The 16,597-nt window shown below is 44.8% G+C and overlaps 1 protein-coding gene across 6 annotated transcripts in view; it reads right to left on the minus strand.

Moving 5' to 3' along the window:
- Positions 1-16,597, minus strand: part of APIP (APAF1 interacting protein) — a 420,872-nt gene that overhangs the window by 333,489 nt on the left and 70,786 nt on the right. For 3 of the 6 annotated variants that reach the window (XM_078684314.1, XM_078684312.1, XM_078684313.1), the window contains exons 2-3: positions 10,039-10,239; positions 9,710-9,772 (exon numbers count right to left, since the gene is read on the minus strand). The exons of 2 other annotated variants lie outside the window; for them this stretch is intronic. In XM_078684314.1, the coding sequence (XP_078540440.1) occupies positions 9,710-9,772; positions 10,039-10,176 (201 nt within the window). In that variant the 5' untranslated portion in view covers positions 10,177-10,239. Of the gene's footprint in view, positions 1-9,709; positions 9,872-10,038; positions 10,240-16,597 lie in introns of those variants that run through there. One more of the 6 variants, XM_078684315.1, reaches the window with a different exon arrangement.

Raw genomic sequence — 16,597 nt, forward strand, 5'->3', positions numbered from 1 at the left:
TCAAAGGTCCTACTGTTTTTACTCTTTATTGAAGTAACTGCAAACTACCTTTTTAATCCCGAGCAAATTATGGCTGTCCAATCATCCATTTTCTTCCTACACTCAGATTATCTGAGACATTTCACGCCATAAGCGTTTCTAACCCTCAATTTTTGTCATGTTCTGCAGCACGGTTTCTTGACCATGCTAACATTCTTCGGCCATCTCTCAGGGGGCAACATGTTATGCCATTGCATGGGATATTTCTAGAGCACTCTTTCACCTCTAAAAATGTCTTGGTGCTGGGATGAAGAAAACACCTCCTAAGAGACCTGTAGAAAATGAGCAGGGTTTCATGGCTTTCAGAAAGACGGAAGTGATGCAATATACTGAAGCGATACAGAAGATGATTCTAGACAGGCGGAGCAAGGACCAAAAAACTAGTCACTTCCGAATTCTGAATGATTTAATAGTTGAAGACCTGAGAGACACAGCTGTCATAAAGGGATACGGTCTCCTGCATATCTGCGACGACTAGATCTGACAAGTAGCCCGGCACCATTCTTTGGGCCAAGAAGGCCATTTAGGTATATTAATTTTTACCAACGATTGTCCTGTGCAGTGAAGTTTGGCTACATAGCACGGTTCTAAAGTTCAGAGTCCCAATCCATCTCATTTGTATCACGAGCTTTAGTGCTACAACTGCAGTCTGAATCTTCAAGGTCAGCATAACCACCTGCTCATGACTTCATGCGTGTCTACGAATAGTCCAGTTTACAGACTTTTACTGTCAACTTTACTATTCCTAATAGCCCTTTTAGTGGCCTGAGAGCTTGTTTAATCAAATTGATTGCATTTTTCCTAGGTAAATGCAGTAGTCATAAAGGAGCAACATCCTCTCCCTTCCTGCTAGGCATTCTTGGGGCAAGGGCTCATCGGAATTTACCATCTGCAAACCCACAGGCTAACCCAGATCTGACTACTCCTCTATCCCTTTACAAAGAGAAAAAAGTGATTTGTGTGTAGCTATAAGATGTGACTTGACATGATAATGTCAAATTTATTTTCAAGTTTCTTCCACAATAGGAAGGAACATTAGATGTAAAAAAAATGGAGAAACTGCTGACATGCCATCTCCTCTGCAATCCTAACTCTTAATCACTTCAGAACAACTAAAACAAACCAGATTTTAAGAAGGATAAAAAACAACAAACAAATGAAGTGCGAGTGGAGGATCCTTCCCACTCCAGAGACCTACCTCAGCAATGGATCACCACAGTGAGATTCGCAGTAGTACAGGTTTGTGCTCAATACGGATGGTGTGATGCTCCCTGGAACAGGCAGGGAGGAATAGCCTGCCATGGACCCGGTGAGTGGCCAAAAGAGACAGGTGTACACATGGTGAAGCAGCGTCGCATGCAGCAGTCCATGTCTATAATACGTGGATTGTGAGCAACAAGGACACAAAGTTGGCATCAGCAGTGAGATAATAATGCAAGAAATAAGGTGGGTACTTTGTACAGTATGAGAATGGAGAGGTTGCAAACTCTCAAGCAAGAACCAAACTGGGTTATTCATAGGGACACCCATGGCTTGAGTTTGAAATGAAGGTTTTCCATGTAGCTCTGACACAGGGCCTTCCTCCATCCCGCTCCAGTTGGGGAAACAGGTGTAAGAAATAGAAAAAGAAGCAGAGAAGTAATTGTTTTCTGAGCCTGGTGTCCAAAGATCAAAACAAACTAGAGAAGTCACTCACCACTAGCGTCACCAACGTTGCACAGCTAGCATCAAATAACAGAAGTGCAAGCTCAATAGAATACAATTTGACAGAAAATGGTAGATCAATCCCAAAGTCTGGAAACTAAGTCAGAAGGAGTGTATGGCTGTATTGCTAGAAGTGTCATTTGCTTGGAAGGGTAGATTCGCTGAAATAAAGACAGCGATCAGAGGCTTGATACCTACAATGAAGAATGTGAACAGTATGTTGGGAGCTCTCAGAATGCAGTGCTGACAAAAGATCATGTCGATGGAAAATAAAGTGAGTGTGAAGGAAATGATGGTACCATGATATGGCTATGCACTGACTGAACACAAAGGAACAGAGTCCCTTGGAGTTAAAACCTATTACAGGCTACAGGAAGATATTTAGAGGTTCACAAAGAACTCTGTAGTGGAACAAAGGTAAATGCAGGCATCCAAGAACAAAGGGAGAGAGATTAATCAACGAAAGACTACAATACAAGGAAAAATAGCCTATTGCTTCATCAGGTGTCATAAATACAGTGTTTCTACAGCTTTGAAAAAATAGTTTTGGGTGATGCAATTTTGGAGTGGGACAGCATTAGTCCGCAAAAGCCAGAGTGATAATGGATGGCAAACTTTGTTAGGGACTCTGAAGCAGATGAGACCTTACTGACGCCTGTCCAGACACAAAGTAAGGAAGGAGAGCAGGCAACTGTTAGGAGTGCAGGGGAGCAGATGATCAGAAATGAACTTTGTGAAGCTAGAAAAGAAAAGATTTAGATTGAATATTTTTAGGGGCATTCATGGCAGGATTCAGTAAAGAAACAAAGTAAACCTAAAAAGGGAAAATGGAAACCAAACAACGAATGGGTAGAGTCCTTGAATTAATCTCAGCTGCTGGTAATTACTGTAGGAACATTCAAGACCATATTTTTTGGGACCATTATGCTACATCAGAGACATGCATAAGAACATCAGTTTTAGATCCTCTCAGATAGAAAGGTTGGAGCCCGAACTGCCAAGATTGCTCTCCTGTAGATGGCAACATCAGCAGCACTAAAATGTTTTGGCCTATTGCCATACGAGTGAGGTACAGTCTGAGTCCTATGGTGCAGTGAGACTCAGGCCCATGTTGGTTCTAGGGCACCTAACTTAAAGAAAAATGGCATGAGCGACTGTCAGAGGCTGATTTTAATACAAGCATTTCTTCCCTCACTGGGTTGTTGCAGTAAAAAAGTAAACTGTAATCAGAAGAATTAGGAGACGATACTTAAATTCAGCAACCCTAAAAAAAGGACTAGCCGATTTGCTTCAGGTTTGGCCGGTAGTAATGGTTGGTCTGGAAAAGCATGGTAGTTGGTTTAACTGGAAGAATTATTTCTCAATACATAAATAGTCTTCACACAGGGATCACCAGTGGATGAGTCCAGTTTACCTTTTGCGCACTTAGTAGAATGGAGCTGTCAGACAGAGGGACATCCATGGGCCCAATTGGTATATCAAACATACTAAAATAATTTCCATTTTATTTTTTAAAAAGGCCACTAAATACTAGGAACATAAAAAAGGGGTAACTTTTGGTCTCAACTGTTAGGATCTGAGTAGCCCATTATCTTCTTTACCCACTGGCAACGTTGTTTTTTTAAATTCTGTTAGAGGAATTGGATCTGTGGATAGAAAACAAATGGTGCTTTCAACCCAACAAACTGGGTTTCAGTGCAGTAGACAGATGATAGGTAATTACCTAGAGTGTGCTCAATGCTGACTGTCTGCTGTCGAAGGGTGCTGTCTTACTGCACTGCATGATAACTACTTTCCAAATTCCGCCGCGGTGCGGCGGTTTGAAAAAGTGGGCAGGGCCGTGTCGGCCAATGGATGTGCGCAGCACTACCAAGGTAGTGCCCGCGACGGCTGTTGGCCGATGCGTGCATCGAAGGGGTTAATCAAAGTTCCCAAGGCATTTGACCAACTGGATTTATGTTTACTATGACATAAGTGAGTTCTAAATTGTTTGCTAAAGACTTTGGCTCAAAGATTAATCGTTACTAACTGTATTGGTACACTTAAGATTCCCACAGCAACTGGACTATGACTTAGGACTAGGTGAATACTGTCTACTATTTATTATATAGTGGTGCCACCACTATGTAGTTATATTCAGGACCCAGATTCCATAGGAAAAACCTTTTTTGTTTTGCTAATAACTTTGGCATGGTTTGACAAATCTACACAAATCATTCCAAAACAAAAAAAAGTTCACCCACTCCAGCTTCTTCCTAGAACTTTTGGGGTGATATGTCACATGGGGGCTTAGAAAATGGGGGCTTAGAAAATGGGGCTTAGAAAATGGGGGTTACCAAAATGTGCTTTCCACATGCAATTTCCCATAGGAACTTTAGAAAAGGCTACAGCGAGAACGACTAGACAGAATTACACCAAATTTGGAAGAAAGCTAGATCTTTAGGCAGAAAGAATGCTTTGTTGGGATTTGGTGTAATTCTGTAGGGTCATTTTTGAGAAACAAAATGTATAGATATTTGTTGTTGCAGAGTCAAAACAACAATAAAAGAAATCTGACTCGCTGGTCATGCGGGAGTCCCGCAGGACTAAAGGAACTGATGGCGACACAACATGAAAAATAATGTTGCACCAGCTCAGTCAGTGCATACAGCACACTCGCTCCAGACTTGGAAGTGCTATCAGGCGGGGAGCCGCTAATATGCACAGTCTGCAATGAGTGAGTGGATTGAGTGTAGAGTCCACTCCCACCAGAGACCAAAGCCCCATTTATTTATGTTAATTTATTTTAGAAACGTATAAAGCGCACAGCTACCCCCAAAGGGGGTGTCCCGGCGCTAAGACCAGCGGCACATGCAAGTACCAGTAGGGGGCTAAAGGCTAGAAAACAGCCAGGTCTTCAGAACACGTCGGAAAATAATTTCAGATTCGGCCACACGCAGGTAGAGTGGCAGGGTGTTCCAGGTTTTGGCAGTAATCACTGCAAAAATGCTCTATCACCCATTCTGGACTGGCGGAAATGGAGAGTCACCAAGAGGCGGAGATAATTCGATCTAAGGGTACGGTTGGACTGAGAGTGCTTGAGTCGAGCTCTAAGATTAGCTGGACCACGTTCCTGAAGCGCTCTAAAAGCCAGGACAAGAGATTTGAACTGGATACGTTTATTCACTGGGTGCCAGTGAAGCTTCTTCAAGTGGGGTGTAATCGAATGGCGATATGGGATGTTTCAAATCAGCCTAGTGGTCGCGTTTTGGTCAGTTTGCATAAGGTGGGCAAGCCCATACTATGCACAATTTGAGCACTGAGCCCGGATTGTGCATAGAGCCTACTCCCTCCAAAAATACAGGAACCCCTACTATGCAGTCTGCGCTCAGTGTGCAGACTATGAATATAGTTCACTCACTCCGGAAATCCAAGCCTCCTTAGGTGGGCAAGCCCCTACTACGTACAGCCAGGGCTGTCTGTGCCACTCTTTACAGAGAATACACTCCCCCCAGCTAGGCAAGCCCAATTAGGTGGGCGAGCCTGTACAACACACAGCGTTCACTTTCTGCGCTGCTCTTCATTGAGAGCCCAATCACGTCAGAAACTCAACCTCAATTACTATAGAAAGGCTGCACTCCCTTGTCCCTTGCTCACTTTGCCACTGGATTCAAGCAAGCCGGGCTGAAGACGGCTGAAATGCCAGAAACCGGTCCTCTGAAGCTTGTTTCCGGTCCAGGGAAGGCATGGCTTGGCAGTTCGGGCTGGACTGTTCCCATGAGGCACAGGGTCAGACTGATTTGCATATGGCCATGTCTGAACTGGGGTGGCAGAGTGGGCTAAAGAATGGTGATGGATTAAACCCAGATCAGTTGACTGGGGGTGAGTGCTTGTATTGTCAACGCTCCGTCCATCATTTCCTTTGGTTTTTCTTTGTTCGCCATAAGTTGGCAGGGTATGCTCAGACGCGAGTCCCTTGCTCACTTTGCCACTGGATTCAAGCAAGCCGGGCTGAAGACGGCTGAAATGCCAGAAACCGGTCCTCGGTAGCTTGTTTCCGGTCCAGGGAAGGTTTGGCAGTTCGGACTGGACTGTTCCCATGAGGCACAGGGTCAGACTGATTTGCATATGGCCATGTCTGAACTGGGGGGCAGAGTGGGCTAAAGAATGGTGATGGATTAAACCCAGATCAGTTGACTGGGGGTGAGTGCTTGTATTGTCAACGCTCCGTCCATCATTTCCTTTGGTTTTCCTTTGCACTCTCTGAATACCACCCCTCTAAAGCGGGAACTGTTAAAATATGTTTCCAATAGCAGCTGGCAGGGAACGGGGGTGGCGGGGTGTTTAAGAGGGGGAGGGTCGTGGAGACAAAGAAAAACACCCTTTGCCAGCTGCCTTCTCTCCTCCGCTTTGTCCCTTCCCACACCCACTTCTCCTTAGCTTCGACAGAAGCAGGAAGTACCCAAGCTCCTTCTCTTAAGCCAATCACAACACTGCAATGCAGCATTGTGATTGGTCTAGACGCCATGGTTCTGTGCTCAGACGGGGAATGAGAGCCTGGGCTTGTTCCTCACCAGGCTGGGTAATGCAGCCTGGTCGGGAATATGCAAAGTGTGCAAGACTGTTTAGCTGGGTCAAGACAGCAGGCCAAACAGTAATGCCCACTTACTGTGTCCCCACTCCTCCTCCTGTGACCCCATCCCCGCCCTAACCTAGCCCCGTAGTGAATTTTTTTTTAATAAAAACAGGGTTATCAGTTTTTATTTTTCCTTGATCCTGCTCTGAAAGCAGTGGACTACGCTCCTCTGCTTTATCGAAGGAGTCGCGCCTGTATGCCTCGCTCACTGCTCTTCTAGATGCATGTTTGGTCCAACCTGGCTAAAAAGTTTACAAGATTTATTTGAGTCATTTATTTAACATTGTTATATAGCATAGTAGAAGTAAAGTCATGCTAGTGTACTTTGTGATGACTGACAAGCTGAGAGAAATGTGTGAGAGACCTTTTGAGTACAGAACAGTCTTATTTTATGCATATACAGACACCCTGACATGGCTCATTGGGTAAGAATTATAGCCTCAGCTAGAAAAGATTGAGAAAATTGCTGCAAAATCAATTGCACATTTATTTTGGGAGAGATACTCTGTTGAAGTGTGCAATGTACTAGCTATGACAGTAGATACCAATATCTTTAGTGCTCAAAATTCAAAGTACAAGATTTTTACATGTTATGTTAAGTTTGCCTATAAAGCAGACGCGTTACACCAGCTGGGGTCTCTCGGCGCTAAAGCAGCTCCAAATATTGGCCAAACTCAGAGTGGAAGGTGTCAGGCAGCTTAAAGAGCCAGATCTTGAGGGATTCCTTAAACCGTTTTAGGTCAGTACACTCACACAGATGCAGTGGGAGCAGATTCCAGTGCTGGGGGGATAAGTCTGAGAAGGAGCACCCATCATACTCGGTGGTATAAATACGCTGAGGAAGTAGCTGGAATTTGCCAATGGAGCTAAGACACTGAGTAAGAGTATACCACAGTAATGTACCCTGCAGATAAGGCGGCTACTTTCGTACAAGGCTTTGTGGACCAGACAATGACGTTTACACACGGCCCATTTTTTTTCTGGCCAACTATTGGAGGGATCTGAGGATAGGTTCTGAGGGCGAGCGGGGAAGATGACTAATTAGCCGAGCAGTGGTGTTTTAAACCACCTGAAATTTGGAAGTCAGTTTTTCATTCATCGATACCATTAGGGCATTCCCATATTCTAGGCGGCTAATTCTGAGGGCCTGGACTTGGGATTTCTGTGTCTGCAGCAGCAGCCAGTGGAAGGCCTACCTCAGGAGGTGCATGACTCCAAAACAGGATCCCGTGATGGCGTTCACAGGTTCCCTCATAGAATAAGTTTCAATAACCAAGATTTGTAGCTGTTGCTCTTGGGGTGGGAGCTGGGCCCAGGCCCGGAGCCCACCAATCATCCGACGACAGAGCATGAGCTTTCCCAAAGAGCCCAATCTCAGTTCTACTTGTGTGCAGGTGGAGGCAGTTGGATTGCAACTGGGAGGCGATCTTATCCATACAGTTCCAGAATCTCTTTTTATCAGAGTCTGGATTAGGTCCTCTTGTGATATTGAGTAGAGTGTCATCTGCATAAGAGATGACCTCAAACTCAAATGATTTTATCACTTGGGCCAGAAGGGCCATATAGATGATAAAAGGCATGGTTCACAGAAGACCCCTGTGGAACTCCCCTGTCCATGGTTTGGGGACAGAAGGACTCTAGCTGTACCGCATGGGTACGCTCACTCAATTCAGTAGTCATCTCAGGACCCTCCCCCAACACTTATCTCCTCCAGTCTTTGAATTAATACTGAGAGGGAGATGGTGTCAAAAGCTGCAGAAAGGTCTAAGAGCATCAGCATCGCTGAGTGACAATTATCTATATGGACTGAGCATAAGCTCATCTCCCTCCACAGTTTAGACTGGAAATGTTACCCATAAAAAGGTTTGAGGAAATTGAACTGTTGTTTGTGACCATATTGAAATTGTTTCCTGGTAGGTTATAAGAATGACTCACACTTTCCTTTCTCCTATTGTCAATATTTAAGTTAAGAGGTTAAACCAACTCCAAGTCATTTTGTAGTGGAGCAGCACACCATCCTTCTCTATAAACATTAATCTATCAATAACAAACACAGAGCTATAGTATTTAGTGCCTCAGTGACTCTGTACTCTGTTCTCCCACGATCTCTTTTACTCTGTCTGCAGGGTTCAAAATAGAGCACTGATGGTCCTCACTGGCCTGATGAGGGATCGTGTGTTCTCTGCTCATAGAATTTTATATATGTTGACAGTGACTCTTTGTATTTTCTTCAAGCTAGTACGTCTTCCACATAAATGCTTCACCAGAATGACCCATACAACCTTACACACCCAGAATACAGCATTAGAAGCTAAGCTGTTATCTTCGAGCAAAAATAAAGTATTACTAAGTACCAAAATGTCACAATAAGGCTCGAGGTGGAAGGGCCTCATGCTAGGTTCTCAGGTTCTTTTGCTATTCATAGGATATACATAACACCAGCACTATGGGAGCAAGACAGTCACTGTAAGTTATATAAATGCTGATTCGTGATGATGATGATGATGATGAATTTAATACGCACAAAGGATCTTTGTGAAGAGGGATGAGATGGTGAGAGATTCAGAGAGTTAAAAAGCTAATGAGGATAACAATTAGTGCCCTCCTTATTGAGACTACCAGTGTGGGTCATAGTGTAGGAAGTATTAGCAGGATATGCCATTTGCACCAAAAGGGACCACAATCTTTAAAGCCCATCTTTGTCTCCAGTACAACGTCACAACATGTGAGATCCACCCGTTTAAATCAATGCCGTAAGACTGCACTCTGGATGACACAAAAGGGCTGATTATTTAAGATACTGAACAGTAATGGCAAAACATCACTAGATGAACTTATCTATTACAGTGATGGCTATATTAGCATTATTAATGCTTTGGAATTAGGGTTCAAGCGGTGCCTATTGCAACTGATTTTGCGAAAGCTTGTTTTTCAGAATTTAAGTTTAGTGTTATTAAGTTTACATGGCTGGATGAAATTGTAACTGAACTATAATAGAGAAATGACAGAGTGTTCAATTGGATAACGTTGTTTCAATGCAATACCTTACTACTGTTTATGCAAATATAACAATGTTATCAAAAAGCTGTTGGTTCCAACCACAAGGGAGGGGATTAGATAGTGAATTGGGGCACGGCCATCTGTCACTTTTGAATTTGACGAAAGTTGTACTTCACCCATACAAATGTCAAAGTTCACAGTACTGTGAACCAGGGAGCCTTGCCATGCCAGTCACATTTTACAGACCACTTTACCCAAACAGGAAGGACAAATCACAACTGAACTAGTAAATAAACAAATAGTGTATATAGGGATGCTGTTTGAATTACGTTAGCCCATGAGGTATCTCACCTTCCACAATGCGTCTTCATTCATAAAGTCTGAGACCGAGCAGCTTTGCATTAAAGATGGACTCTGATCCAAGGAAACAAAAAAGGAATTTTAAGAGCTCCAAATCCCTTTATTATTTCACTTAGCACTCCTAGACCACAAACTGGGTTGAGGTGGACGAACCTGTAGAGATACATGTTCAACATAATGTTCATTAAGGCCGGACATCCGGTCCTTGCAGCTACATATATTGGAATACACCACCCAAACACAATGAACAAAGATACCAAAAGAGGGGGAAATCACCAAAGAGCTAATCTCTGGTTAATAATGGACTCCTGATCACTCACTAGTTCACAGTCCTTTAGAACCGCTTCTTCTCTCGCGCAGTTTGAAGTTGAACAGCGCAGTGTCTCGAGTAACTCCTGATCCAGTGTTTTCTCAAGGCGGCCCAATCTGGCATTGAGGCAAAGGAGCAGCTCGATCATTTTAAAAGGTGCTAAGAAATCTGAGTGCGCAGCTGCGATGGCTTCACAGATGAACTGTTTTCCCTAACAACAAAAGAAGTGTACACTTTTTTGTTTTCAAGAGTCACTCCTACTAAAAACATTTCTAAGGTCATGTTACTGAAATGATTCATGTTTTAGAAAGGATTATCTGTACAGTAGGGACACCACATATATTTCAAAGGCAGTCTGAATAAGAACGGTCAAAGGCCATAAGCAATGTAAACCCAACTCCTTGAGGCCCCTCTGACTTCCGTAACGCCGCCATTGTATGCCATAAACACAAAATAATCATTTCCCATAAGCAGGTAAGCCTAATAACAGTCACAAACATCCTAAGGAGTTCTTAAACTTCTTATAGATCAGAGGAGGAGTATTTGAGGGATGTCATCTGGCATTGATACAAAACTAAACAGGATTTAGCTAAAGAAGGGGCATGGCTGAAGACTTATTAAAACAAGCATTTGCAATGCAATAGGAAAGTTTGAGCTATTGGTATTTAAAATGACAAATATTTTATTTATGTGTTGGTTTTGAAAATAGTGAAATTAATAGCTTTGTCATTTACAATGCCAATAGTTATAACTTTTGCAAATGTGACACCTATAGCATTTGTAATGCAATATGTGTTTATGTACGTGATATTACAAATAACAATGGCTTTTAATTTTTTTTAATAATTAATACTTAAATAAAAGTTATTGTACTTTATAATGGCAATAGCTTAAACTTTTGTAAATAACATTTGTGAAGATTATGTTCAGTGTATTTTATTGTGACGAAAATCCAAGAACAGAAGTGAAATATTAACATCTTTTTGTGACATTTGTAATAACGCTTGAAACATTGAGAGAACATATTTGAATCAGTTGTTGTTGAATGGTTGCACAGATTGTTGCTGTGGTGGCGCTGAGTGATGTTGTGGTAGCGCATAGTGATGTTGTGGTGCCCCTGAGTGATGCTGTGGTGATGGGATAGATAGATAGATAGATAGATAGAGTGAGTCCGATAGAGTGAGGGCGAGCGATAGATAGAGGGAGGGCGATAGATAGTTAGAGGGAGGGCGATAGATAGATAGAGGGCGATAGATAGAGTGAGGGCGATAGATAGAGTGAGGGCGATAGATAGAGTGAGGGCGATAGATAGAGTGAGGGCGATAGATAGAGTGAGGGCGATAGATAGAGTGAGGGTGATAGATAGAGTGAGGGCGATAGATAGAGTGAGGGCGATAGATAGATAGAGTGAGGGCAATAGATAGATAGAGTGAGGGCGATAGATAGATAGAGTGAGGGCGATAGATAGATAGAGGGTTGTGTGTGGGGTTGTGTGTGTGTGTGGTTGTATGTGCGGTTGCTTGAGTGGTTGTGTGTGTGTGATTTTAACCAATGTTTGTAGCACATTCTGGGTTAGAAAATGTAGTGGGCTCTACACAGGTCATACCACCATTGACTCCCTTGTGTGTCTAGCTTTCAGAAATATCTTGGTTTGTTAAATTTCTCGGATGGCTGCCAACCCTGGGCAGAATCCGGCAGTAGCCACATTTGGCAAAATGAGTTATTTTTCATGGCAAAAATGTGATGCCTTTAGGTAGCAAGTTACTTTTATGCACTCCAGATAATCAATTTACACAAAGAAAGAGTGCTACTGTGGTTGCTCAAATGCAAACTTAAACTAACAGAAAGTCTCTTGACATGTGATCAAGGAGACTTCAGCTATAATACAGCATAAACACATGCTATTCATTAACATAATCCAAAGGTTATGTTTGATTAATTCAAATTTATTGTTTTAATGTTTTAAGTTACACTCGATAGTTGTGGAATTCAATTCACAATACTCCAAATCCTTTGCTTAGATCATATTGATTTCTAAATCAAACAAGCAGTGCTATCAGGCTCCGGCTGCCACTTAGTCCACCGCATCCCACGTAGACGCTGCAGCCATCTTTGAATGGTTTTAAAGGCAATTCAAAAGCAGTCGCCAGTGTATGTGAATCCCTATCTCAACTGTGAGACTGTTCTCCTGCTTCCCAATTCTGTTAAATACAAATCATGTAAAAATAACATCCCTGTCTGAGCTGCATGGCTCATCCTACCCACGTTTCATGCGCAGATTTGAAATACTGATGATTTGGGCTTACCGGAATTCAACTGGTTGAGAGGTAGAGAGGTGTAGAGAGCCAGAGAAAGCGAGGTAGAGAGAGCGAGGTAGAGAGGCAGGTAGAGAGAGAGAGATAAGAGAGGGAGAGAGAGAGAGAGAGGTAGAGGGAGAGAGGTAATGAGGTAGGGAGTTAGCTAGAGAGAGAGTGGTAGAAAGGGAGAGAAGGAGAGAGGTAGGTAGAGAGGGCGAGAGGTAGAGGTAGATGGAGAGAGGTAGAGAAAGGTAGAGAGGTAGAGGGAGAGAGGGAGAGGTAGAGAGAGGGAGAGGGGTAGAGGGAGAGAGGTAATGTGGTAGGGAGAGAGATAGAGGCAGAGAGGTAATGAGGTAGAGAGGGAGTGGTAGAGAGGGAGAGAGGTAGAAAGGGAGAGAGGTAGAGAGGGAGAAAGGTAGAGGTAGATGGCGAGAGGTAGATGGAGTTGTAGAGAGAGGTAGAGAGGTAGAGGGAGAGAGGAAGAGGTAGAGAGAGAGGTAGAGAGGAAGAGAGGTAATGAGGTAGGGAGAGAGGTAATGAGGTAGGGAGAGAGGTAGAGAGAGAGGTAGAGGTAGAGAGAGGTAGAGAGAGTTAGGGAGAGAGGGAGAGGGGTAGGGGTAGAGAGGTAATGAGGTAGGGAGAGAGGTAGAAAGAGTGATGGAGAGATAGGTAGAGAGGGAGAGAGGTAGAGGGAAAGAGGTAGAGTGCGAGATGTACAAGGGGAGAGGGAGAGAGGTAGTGGGGGAGAGGTAGAGGGGGAGAGGACGGCGGAAGACTTGTGAGGACGGCGGAAGACTTGTCATCAGGCAACCAGCCTCCATTGATACAGCCCCATCGACCACTCGCCTCTAACAAGCAAGAGGCAGGTTGCACCCCAGAGAGCGCAAACACCAACGCAAACATAGAAATAAACTTAAAGTCAAAGAAACATCCGCCCCCCAGAAATTATTTCCCGTCTTCACAACGACTTCTAAGAAGGCAGGTGTAAGCATTTCATCACCACCTCCAACCCTTATAAATGCAGCGCACAATGACCCACTAGGGGGCTTACTCTTAAGTCCCCGTCAAAATCCCTCCTCATGAGGTCGTGCCCCTAGTATCCCATCTGGCCCCGTAGGGGCTCCTGTACAAACAGAGAGACCAGATCCGCAGCTTGATACAGAAAAACCAAGGGCACCACTCAATGATCCTCCCACCTCGAGGTACATAGGCATTGATTTACATTCCCAATCAGCCCTTCAATCTCCTCTGGCAGAGCAGGAAAAACTTAATACCGATACCACTCCTTTAAAAACAATCTTCATTCACAAACTAACAAATCCGCAAACCAGGCAGGTAACGTGGCCAGGATCTCAACACCAGCCTCTTCCCCATCAAAGAGTAGACTTAGGGGTCCCCTCCGAAAAAGCCCCCGGCACAACCAAAATCCACAGCCTCATAGGGATCAAAAGTGACTTAAAACATACTTCGATCCTATTTGTCCCAGAATATAAATCAAGGGGGAGGTATGATACCCTTAACAGGTCAAATATATTAAAACTAGTAAACGACATCCCGGGGTTTGAAGCACTACTATCGGACGATATAGACTCAATTGTATTCCTGCCCCCAAGGGGCTCTCAACCTTCTGAGGCAACCCTGGTGTCATTTAGATCACCCTACTGGGCTAGAGTGTTCATGGACCACAAAGCCACCTTCCGGGATTGGGGCATCAGAATTTACCCTTACTCCACCCCTGGCTACCCCTCAGTGTTTTTAAATCGGCCAGGAGTAGGAACAATAGCAGAAAGTCTCCCAGCTGGCAATAAAACTAAGCCTTACTCAATCCTAAAACACACCCTGGGGATCACAGTAACACAGACACCCCTCTCTACTGGGGAACACGACCCAGACAACATCCAGGGATGGGGATGGCTTCCGGCCGTCCTGTCATGCGGGAAAACAGTCTGACCACAGGATGTGCCTTCAGTGGATCAAAACCACAAAGCACCGGTACAACCATACCTTCAAAAATCTGTGACAAAGACAGACTCCATTTTCACATTGTGTTCATGGAACATCAGTGGTCTCCAGCACAAATTAACCAATCTAGAGACACACTCCTTCATATACGGGCATGCACTAATTGCCTTGCAAGAAACATGGGCCACCCACAGCTCACCAGTCACAGGGTTCATTGAAATATGGAAGCCAGGAATTAGAGTCTGCCGCTATGGCCACCCAAAAGGGGGACTGTCAATCTATGTTTCAAATACCCTAAAAAGGCCCGATTGTTCCGCTAAACTTTGAGGAAGACTGGCTACTTGGGGTTCAAATTAAATCATTGTATTGTATTGTGGTATACTTATATAGCGCACCTGTCACCACCAAGGGCATCCTGGCGCTTTTGACTCATGGACCAAGCAAAGCAACGGCTCAACCCAACCTAGGGAAAAGGTAAGTTTTCAAAGCCTTTCTAAAGGCTGAGAGTTCCTCAAGACTTCTCAGGGATAAGGGCAGGGAGTTCCAAAGTTTGGCCGCCGCTACTCTGAACGAGCGACCGCCCATCCTCACTCTCTGGAAGCGCGGGACTACAAGTAACCTGGACGACGAGGAACGCAGGGCGCGAGATGGAACGTACCAGGCAAACATACGCCGCAGAGGGAATGGGCCCAGGCTGTGGATAGCCCTGAACACAATACACGCTGCCTTGTAGCGTACGCGTAGGTGGACCGGAAGCCAATGGAGTTCCTGCAACGCTGCCGTGGAAGAGCTATGGTAGGGACGGGAAAGGGCAAGTTTGGCAGCCATATTTTGCACCCTTTGAAGCTTGCCCATGAGTGTTAACGGGGCCTCCAGAAGCAGTGCGTTGCAATAGTCAAGTCGACTTAAGATGGTACTACGCACTACTTCTGGTCTGGCTTGCTCAGGGAGAAGGGGCAAAACCTTGCGCAGCATGCGAATCAGCATCATGCACGTTGAGGTGGTCTTATTCACGTGCAGATCTAGCTGCAGATTGGGCCCAAAAATGACGCCCAGATTGCGTGCCGATTGTGCAGCTGACACTGTCTCTGAAAAAGACGGGGGCCAAAAGTCAGCAGGGAGATCTTGGGGAACTCGATCAGTTGAGCAGTGCAGAACCTCGGTCTTGGTTCCATTGAACTGTAACGAGTTCAGACGGAGCCATTCCGCTGTGACCTGCATGCACCGGTGGAAAGTCTCCAATGGGACTGCATCCTGACCCTCCAGAGAGAAGACCAGCTGGGTATCATCCGCATAATTAAATGCGGAGATACCAAATGATTTAATGAGCTGGACTAGAGGGCGGAGGTAAATATTAAAGAATATGGGGCTGATGGCTGAGCCCTGGGGTACTCCTTGTCCCACACTCCGCTCCTCTGAGCTGAAGAGAGGTAGCGAAACCCGTTGCTGACGGCCGTCCAGGTAGGAGATCAACCAATCCCTGGCCTTGTCTTTGACCCCGCATTCTTCCAACCTCGAAATCAGGGTAGGATGACTGACCGTGTCGAACGCGGCCGAAATCATGGTCCAAGCAACGCTCACTCCTTCTCCTCAATGTGTATATCAACCCAAGCACATGGACAAAAAAGGGACATCTGGCACGCTTATCCACAATCATGAGCTATTTGGCCGTTGACCACCCCGATTCATACCGCATAGTGACGGGGGACTTCAACACAAATCTCTTCCAGGGCAAACCTACAGACCATGACGGACTTTCTCCATTTACTCTACTGGAGGTGCCAGACCAATCTAAGCCTCCAAATCAAGCCCACTGTGCCCTGGGTGAGCTCCTCGTGTTACAATTCTATAGCGCTGGATACCTTGTAATGAACGGAAAGACACCGGACGACCCCCCCCCCAAATTGGACCTGAACAAACGGGCACAAGAAAACTTTTCTGGACTTCTCTATTTGCAACTCAGACCTGTTCCATCATCTGGCCAGCTTTAGCATGCAACCACGACGGGAAAGTGATCACCGTCCACAGGTCATCACTCTTAACATAAAGCCGAAGTACCATACATCTGCTTTAAGTACTTGTACTGGGATCTACACCGAGAATCTGAGGCGCTTAAAATGGAGCGATGATATTAGCCCTAACATCATGAAGACAAGTTTGGCTCTTATCAATGGGGTCACAAATCAGACGGCTTCCCCGATTGCCATATGGACGACTCTCTGCTTACAACTGGTCACGCTTTTTCCTGTTAAACAGCACCAACACAATGCCAGCACTATCCGGCAGTTCTCACTCTCAACCCAGTCGAGG

Source organism: Lissotriton helveticus, chromosome 3_2 (genome assembly GCF_964261635.1).
Source record: "Lissotriton helveticus chromosome 3_2, aLisHel1.1, whole genome shotgun sequence".
Taxonomy (NCBI): domain Eukaryota; kingdom Metazoa; phylum Chordata; class Amphibia; order Caudata; family Salamandridae; genus Lissotriton; species Lissotriton helveticus.